The sequence below is a fragment of the Akebia trifoliata genome, chromosome 6 (genome assembly GCF_017979445.1).
Source record: "Akebia trifoliata isolate Shusen 1 chromosome 6, ASM1797944v1, whole genome shotgun sequence".
Classification (NCBI taxonomy): domain Eukaryota; kingdom Viridiplantae; phylum Streptophyta; class Magnoliopsida; order Ranunculales; family Lardizabalaceae; genus Akebia; species Akebia trifoliata.
Window position 1 is genome coordinate 2,531,169 of NC_141380.1, and position 9,059 is coordinate 2,540,227.

At 33.1% G+C, this 9,059-nt stretch overlaps 1 protein-coding gene across 5 annotated transcripts; it reads left to right on the forward strand.

Moving 5' to 3' along the window:
* The first annotated feature begins 2,477 nt into the window (after positions 1-2,477).
* LOC147399561 (uncharacterized) lies at positions 2,478-8,648 on the forward strand. 5 transcript variants are annotated; one of them, XM_086444969.1, is made up of 4 exons: positions 2,489-2,628; positions 3,082-3,128; positions 3,435-3,744; positions 7,320-8,648. In XM_086444969.1, exons 3-4 carry the CDS (start codon positions 3,478-3,480, stop codon positions 8,421-8,423), a joined length of 1,371 nt encoding a protein of 456 aa, XP_086301095.1. In that variant the 5' UTR covers positions 2,489-2,628; positions 3,082-3,128; positions 3,435-3,477; the 3' UTR covers positions 8,424-8,648. The 5 variants fall into 5 exon arrangements, with proteins under 5 accessions (XP_086301094.1, XP_086301092.1, XP_086301095.1 ...); XM_086444967.1 differs by having other exon boundaries at positions 2,490-2,628; positions 3,283-3,744; XM_086444968.1 differs by having other exon boundaries at positions 2,478-3,234; positions 3,345-3,744.
* Positions 8,649-9,059: the final 411 nt, after the last annotated feature.

Sequence of the window (9,059 nt, forward strand, 5' to 3'; positions counted from 1 at the left end):
TGCTAAAGGAAGTTAGGCCCTTTCCATTCTACGAGAGTGGGCCCATAATCACAAAGCTGACATTTCTCCAAAACTTGTTCTCTAAAGGCAAAACACGGTCGGGTCTCTTCTCTCAATGAGATGACCCTCCTAATTTAAACCGACATCAAATGTCCCTTATGTATAAGGGTACAAAACCGTCATTTTCTCAAAAAATTTCCTTTCTTTTTATATTTCCTAAAATGGTCACATTTTTAGGTTACTAGCTTTTGGTGGAGAGAGAAAAAGAGAGGGGTATCTAACACTTTCCACTTTCTCTAACCAAACTCTTACTTAGATCTTAGGTAGTCCGGTACATTATTCGTACGAGAGTCAGTCCAAAGAAAAAAAAAATATTTTTCTCAAAATCATATTCTGGGTGCCCATTCACACTATTTTCTTAAAAAAAATGGTGATGACTCCGACTCCAAATCCACGTAAAAGTGATTTTCAGACTCGAAAATCATATATCTGCATGGGTATTATCCTAAAATTCGGGTAAGAAATCAAGTATGGGTGTGTGTGTTTCAATTTAGGTATGGAGTCAGTAGAAGTCTTACCTGACACACACCCGACTCATTGCCAACCCTAATTTTAAGATATTTTGATTCTAAATTTGTTTTAAAATGTCATTATCAAGGGTTTTGAGGCTAGGAGGAAAGTTGTAATCAAATTAGATTTTCATAATTTTTTGTTTGGAAAGTTTATTATTTCAAGGAGGCCCTGCTTGGTGTGCCTATGAAATCATGCAAACAATAATAAATGCAGAATATTTCTTCTTTTTGTATTTTGCGGATTTTTCATAACAAGGTCCATCTATAAATATCAACAAGTAATCATTTTAAATTTGTAACCCCCACCCCCAATTTGTAGCCTTAATACCTCTAAAATTTATTGTAAAAAAAAAAAAAAAAAAAAGATCTGTGAAGAGTCAACTTCTTCTTCCCCAAATGATAATCCTAGTCAACCAACCTCTCTCTGTCACTCTCCTTCTTCTCCAAATGATAAAAACCTCTTCAACTAGATCGTTCATTGTTAAAATTGCACAAAAAAAAAAACCCTATCCCCCTATTTCTCTTCTTCTTTTTTTGCATTTTCAATAGGTGTAAATACCAAAAACCTTAGATCTAAAGCAATTGATTTTTTTTTCAAGGAATTTTTTTCTATTTTGCTAAAATGGTGTAGTTTTTATAAGTCCATTTTTAAGGGTATATGTTACCAATTTTTTAGTAAAATATCTGGTTTGATTTTTTTTAAAAGAAAAATTGATATAAAATAATCATATTTGGATTATTTTTAAAAAAATTATTATTTATATGCAAAAAATATTTTTGAGTTTTTTTCTTCATTTCAATACTCAACCAAGCATTAGCGGAGTGTTGCAATAATTTTTAGAAAGTTCTACCAATCAATCGCATCACAATCGACTACGAAAGTTTTTAATTGAAAAAAATAGGAAATGCAAATGTTTTACATTGTGCGATTTTTCAAAACCAAGCAGGGCCATAAATTTTACATTGGGTATTTTAGTAAAATCCTCCTACGGAATGGGCGATATTAGGGTCACCCCCCGGCACAAAATGAAAGATGAGATCTACCCACTTGAACTTTCGTTGACCTAGTCAAACTGTTAATAATGCTTGTTTAGTAAACGTTCTATTGTGTAGATACCCAAAACACTTTCATAGATTTTAATTTATGAGTGCCATTGTTTTCAATGAAAAAAAACAAAAATAACTTGCACCGCTGGATTAAACTAATCTACACCGTTTGATTTAACCTAAAATTCTAATTCCATCTTATTTAAGAAGATGAACTTGGGGTTTTCCATCATCTCAGTGCCACTAAGTTAGAGAGTTAGGGTTTTATTTCTTGGACCCATTCCTTTGAAGTTCTACCATCTATGACTTCAATTGGTGGGAATCAAGTTAAAGATCTTACATTTCATGCAATGGGTGGAGGTGAGAACTATTACTGAGTTCTTTTTCAACATTTTCGACCTCAAAACTTCATTTTTTGTGGAAAAAAATTCAAGAAAAAAATATTCAATTTTCATTCCTGCACATAAGGGAGGAAAGGGTAGCACTATACAGATATTTACAATAAGAGGTATTTACTAATTTCATTTTCTTTATTCCTTTACATTTACATAATTGAGAGCTTTGATTGGCATTGGGTTGAGAACGATGTCATGGGGCTGGGATTGATCAAGGTGTTTTGTAATTATAACTTAATCTCGCTAATGATTTGACTGGGTCAATGAAAATTCAAAAGGGTAGATCACATCTTATATTTTGTGAGGGTAACCCTAATATCACCTTTACGCAAATTGTTTTTACTAAAATACCCTTCATCTCTTTTGGGTAACTAGTTTTTTTTTTTCCTTTTGGTAAGTACAATCAAATTAGAAATTTGAAAGTCTATTTAAAGCATTGTAAAAGGTATTTTATTCATTGAAATTATCAAATTTTTATTTTTTTTTAGAGAATTATTCCATCTCCTTTTCTCCTTTGATTCAAGGTTGTAGTCTTCCACTCTTCTTCCTTTATCACGCATCGACCATGTCGTTTGGATCTATTCTAGAGATCCAATGTTTAAGATCATCCTAAGGTTAGGGTTTCATATATTTAAATATCTCACGTTTCAACTCTCAAGATCTTCTTAGGTCAGATTTTTTAAGTGTTTTTTTACTTACTTGGAGTTCATGATCTAGCTTTTTTCCCCCTTTCATAACTATAGTGTACCCGTTTTGAATGATCTTTTGTTCGTTCTATTTTCTCCAAACCTGATAGTGATCGTTCAGAATCAGGGTTAGGGTTTTGGAAACCCTAATTTGGCTAGCAATCTTGCCATCTTGAGGTGTAAATTGAGAAAACTAGGGTTAGGGTTTTATTATGATTAAGATCTCATAAAATTACTGCCTCTTGATCTATCTCAATATTTGTTTCTGGTAGAGTCTTGTTGGAGGCGTAACACACTTTCTTTCCCGTTTTTTTAATTTAATTTTTTTTGGGTTTAATTTTTAATGAAAAATTCACTTTTCCCGCACTCGTACACAAACAGTTGTAGCAGAAGAAAAAGGCGCGGAAATTTTCAAATAGAAACTCGAGGTTAGCTGCTTCAATCTTTTGTTCGTCTCTCAGATTTCAAAATTTTGTGAGAATTTTAAATTAGTAGATCGAAGAAACACATGTGCTGGCTTTGGATATTTGGAAGGTAAGATTCATAATCCTCCATTTGTGGTTCTTGATCTTGGAACGACAGATGCAGGGGAAGATTCGGTTCTGTGAATAATTTGAATTACGTCCTTTAATTTGGTCCAACAGTTTACTTTTGGAAATATATGATAAGGGGAGTGAAGATGATGATGATGATGACGGTGGGAGGTTTTTTAATTCAAGTTTTAAATCAAACAGATCAAAGTAAGAAAAGCTACTGATTGGATCTTGATCGTGAAAAATGGCAATATTATCGGATGATGAGACGAGTTACTCTTCAGAGGAAACACATAGTAGTTCTTCTTCGCTTGAAGTAAGCGACTTTACGGATGAAAAATCCAATTCAGGTTCTCCCAAATGCAAGCATGAATCTTTGTCGGATATGTTAATGAGGTTAAAAATCGCCGCCGTTAATCCCTGCAATCCTAGAAATCCAAAAGCATCATCATGGAATCAGGTTCTCAAAGTGCGGAAGGTTCTATTTCTGAGCCATACTGAATTACCTTGGGTAAACACTTATTGTCCTTTTTACCTATTAGTTTGATTTTTGGAAAATTTATCTTTCGTAGTCTTTTTCCTCATCCATCTCAACATCCTCATCTCTGCTATGCTTTATTAACATGATGCTTCTTGACCACCAGCATTCTCCATATGGGCTTAAACCCATAGCTGAGTTGGGTTGACACTTTGCAAAGCAACTTTGAGGTTGCGGGTTCAAGTCCAGCTTACCCATAAAAAAAAAGGGAAAATAAAAAAATACATTCAACTCCATAAAACATAGTTAGACTTACTACTGTCTTATAAAATTTTATATTAATTTGCTTCTCGTGTATTTGTCGCATAACACTTCAGAAGTGCATCTCCACTTTAACCATCCAGCTATGATTCTATAAGAAACATTCATCGATCTCTCCAGCTTTATGTATAATAGACCTTAGGATAATCCAAGTGGTTATTTTAAGTATTTTTATACCATCAAGTTTTATTGAGCATTCCCCTTCTTGAATGTTAATACTAAATTTGCATTCCACATACTCAGTCTTGGTTCTACTTATTCTAAAGTTTTTGGACTCCATCATCTCTCTATGATTCTATTTTTGTGAGGACTCCTACTCTAGTCTCATCAATTAATATTACATCATCCGCAAAAAACATGCACCAAGGTACATGTTTTTGAATATTAGTAGTGTTTTCATCTATAACTAGAGCAAAGAAATATTTATTCAAAGCCAATACCTAATATAGACCAATTATAATTGAGAATTCATTCATCTCCTCTTCATTTGCCCTTGCACTAGTTATAGTCCTCGCATACAAAACTAGTGACAAGGGTTTGCTTCCTATAGTTATGTGTTTGAAACTGGTTGGCCTCTTGATTCAACTAGTTTGTATGTCAAGAAACTTTCGTGAGATCAAGACATGCAACCATAGGTTATCAAAAAAAAAATTAAGTATAGTCTACGTATACATATGTATCCATTTGGGACTCCCCCTTCTTTTCCAGTCCCCACCAAATTTAGTTATTTTAGTATATTTTTCATATGTTATTTTTAAATCAATAAATATCATTTGAAGATTCTTCCTTTTTTTTGTTAGTTTTCTATCATTTTCTAAGTAGAAAAATTACCTCATAAAAAAAATTGGTTCTCTAATATATATATATATATATTTGGAAAATGTTTTATTGCCTGCGTTGGACATTGGGTCCGACACTGAGTTGACCTGGTAGTGCATAGAGAACCATTGATTTTCTAACTTTTATCTCGAGGAAATAAATCTATGGTTATCTATGCACTGCCAGGTCAACTCAGTGTTGGGCCCAGTGTCCAACGCAGGCAGTGTAGCACGACTCTTTTCTTTATCTTTACCTATGTTTAATCACTCCTTCCCATAGTTTCATGGTATGACTCATAAGTTCAATACCTCGATAATTGGTTTAACTTTGAACCATAGTCACAAAATTCATCAAATTTTCAAATAAACTCGTAAAAATGTTCCTCACCTTTCTTTCTTGAAGTCCCTCGTCTGATAAAAATCTTACTTTCTTAATGCCCCACCTTCTCACCCCATAAAAATATCTCTCCCTTAATGCCCCCTCATCCCAAAATGCGTAAAGTTGATATCAATGATTCAAACGGCTGAGATGAATCATTCAAATGGTTATACTTAAACTTGTAAGTCTTACGATCAACTTGTTACAATTTATCAATAAAAAAATTATTTTTTATTATTATGATATATTTTTAAATATACTAAAAATATCATTTTTATGGTCTTCGAAATTTTCCCATTTTTTTCAAATTTGTCCGAATTAACAAGACTGACTCCTCGTCGAAGAATGGCTAAATCCGAATTTTTTTACTCTGCTTTAGACGTCTCCTTGATTTTTATATAGGTACCACAATGTTTTTCCTATATTTGTTCAACTTTTTTTTAGTTTTTAATTGGTTATATTTAAAAATATTTAAGTTCAAAATTGTATATAACTATTATAATTATATAAATAGCTTAGTTTAAAACTATGAGTATATAAATTTTACTTTAAAATATATACATAATAATAGCATTTAAAAAATATTTATACTATTATAATTTTAAAATATAGTTTAATTTATTTTTATTTTTTTAAAAGACAAAACCATTAAACAATATGTTGAAACAAGTCTCAATACATGCCTTTATTAATTTCAATCATCCAATGGACATTATTGACATTACAAATTCAATTCAGAGTTGAGAATTGAGATTTGACTAATTTAGGTTAAAGTGAGGAGTTGCATTACAATAGTATGAGTACATCCCAACTAGTTTGCACCCACTTACCTATCTATCATTTGCATAGCTTAATCCAAAATGAAAATATTCTCAATCTAATTATATCTCTAATTGTCCTAATTCATCTTCAAGTCCTCCACTTCTCTCGATTGTTCCCAATCCTTCAAGATATCAATGATTCCGTCATCTGGTGACTTTTATATGTAGAGAGAACTCTTCCGCTTGCACTAAATGCTTACTCGGAAGACTTGAACCCACGACCTCAAAGTTGCCTTGCAATGTGTCAAACCAACTAAGCTATGGGTCTAAGCTCAACTATGTGGTGCATCTAATGACAATCTAACTGTATCTAAATTAAAATATATACAACATTTATCAAATTTTTATTGTTTAGTCAGTGATAATCTTAACATTTTAATAAAGGCTCTAAATCCCTAAATAACATGACCAATATATTTTATATTGCCTTCTTAAACAATAATGTTTAATATATTTGCAGCCCAACACGCGTGAAATAAATTTTCTAGAATATCATTATTATTAAATAAATTTTGTTTGAGGAATGTTATTGCAGTATCATTATTTGATGCATTATCTAAGGTTATAGTTAATTTTTTGTTAGGTATTTCATAATCTCTAAGGCCATTCTGTATAGCCTCGGCGATTACTATTCCGATATGGTGTGACTTTAATTGAGAAAATTTTATTATACTCTTTTGTAATTTCCAATCATTACATATAAAATGTGATGTAAGACGCAAATATTGGAATCTTTGAATTGATGTCCATAAGTCAGATGTGAGACAAGTCCTACCAGGTAAATTACGTCGCATTTTTTTTTTTTTTTTTGAAACATTTTCATTACATATCTTTTGAGGCTATTTCTAGAAATACCTTCAAAACCTAGAAAAAATGCATCTTGAATAAATTCTTTAAGATTATCCTTGTCAACATCTAGAAAATGAATTTCTTCCATTATAAAAAATTTTACAATAGTGCGTCGTGTTTTGTCTTTGATTATATAACCATGTGTTTACTTCGCCCATGGTCAATCTACTTAACATAATTTGACTAACATCTGGTTGTGTCCTTGGAACAATGATTACTTTTTATGTTTTGGATTACAGTTTCATCATCTTTAGTTTGTTCAATCAGAGTAAATTGTTGACAAACTTCAGATCTCTGTCTTTTATTTAGAGAGAGATTTTCTCCAACACCATATTGGATTCTTTGCACCAACTTCTTCTCCGTTCTAACCATCTCATACTGTTACAATTTGTTTTCTTCTCTTTTATCTTTTACTTTCAGAAAAAGCGGAAACTTGATCAGTTGCTAGGAGAAACATCAACAGCTACTTTTGACTCGCATCAAGAGAAATCAAATAAGAAAAGTGTTACAAAATTAGGCAAAGTGCATTATTCTTCTGCTTCTTCAATTTCATGCTTAATAAGTAGCACTGACTCAAATGAAAGCTCCAAGAAGATCCACCAAAATCCACTAAGTTCAGTTAGGCCACTGAAATCCAGTAAAAATCTTCCAAGAAATCATGTCCGAAATGATCCCTCCCTTCAAGCTGACGCATTGGTCTGTAGCAGTCCATCAAGCAAGGAAGTTAAGCTCTCCCTTGATTCTGATGACTCAGTCAGCGGTTCAAACTCATTGAGTCCCAAAAAACCACTCCCCCAAAATCTACATGGATCTCTCAAGTTACTGAAGAATTCTGATGAGTCGGTAAATAGTTTAAATGTATTGGCTCCAAAGGGCCCAAGGCATAATCAATCACCTCGAAAGTCTGTAAGGTTACTGAACTTTATCGGTGATTATATCCCAAGAATGGCAATTCCCGTTGGTCCCCGCTTTCAAGCAGACATCCCAGACTGGACTGGCTCATCCAAGATGGATAATTCATCAAAGTGGTTAGGTACCCGGATTTGGCCGATTGAAAACAGAAATACAGAAATTAGTAGGGAATTGATCAAGAAAGGGAAACCCAATTCATGCTCTTGCCATCATCCGGGATCCACAAATTGCATCCAACAACACATATCCGAGGAGAGGCTTCGGCTAAAATCTGAGTTGGGTTCTGCTTTCTTTAGTTGGAGATTTCATGAGATGGGAGAAGTTGTTTCCAAGACATGGACACTAAAGGAGCAGGAAAGTTTCAAGAGACTTGTGAAAATGAATCCTGGATCAAAGAATAAGAGTTTCTTGAAGCTTGCAATGACGTGCTTCCCTCATAAAGGCAGAGAAAGCATAGTGAGTTACTACTTTAATGTATTCATCCTTAGATGTATGAGCAGGCAGACCAGATTGGCCTTTGCAGTGGTCGATAGTGATGATGACGATGAGGTCGATGAAAATGTAGACAAGTCTAAAGAATTAAAGAGTCGATACTTGGTTCAGCAACGGTGATTCTTCTGGTTTAACTAAGTTTTGAAACCCATTCCAATCTCAAGGAGTTTAAAAGGATTTTACTTTGTAATCAGATAAGAGTTGTTGAAGTCGTTCAAAGATCTAAGATGGCTTTGTTTTACAAAAATTGAAGTATTACCTAAACTCCATATTCTGGTGTGTTTTGAAAAAACTAATATTATCTGATTGAGGAGATTCTCAGTTACCATACTACCCCACCCATGAGCCATTAAACAATTCATGATAATCTGCAAAGTAATTCACTAAATTGGGTGAGTCAAGTGGGTTCCTCCTAATATTTATTTTCAACATGAACCTATTTTGCATTAAAAGTTCCAAGCCAAGTTAAGAAGTTTAAAATATCATGGTATTCTCTGCTTGAATTGCTGTTTTTGTTTTTCTTTTTTGTATTCTTGATTGATATATTTTCCGGGTCAATATGGTTTGATTCTTTGCACCAAGGATATGGCATCTATATTTCGATTTAGCCTCTTCTTCTTCAAAGTTGAGTCGAATGGCAGCAAATCTTTGTGCCCATTTCTAGTATGTTTGGAAAAGTTGTGTCAAGGTGTCATTGTCGAATTAATTTGTTGAAGCTGAGATAAAGTTTTTCTTCTGAAGTAACTTGTTGTCTAA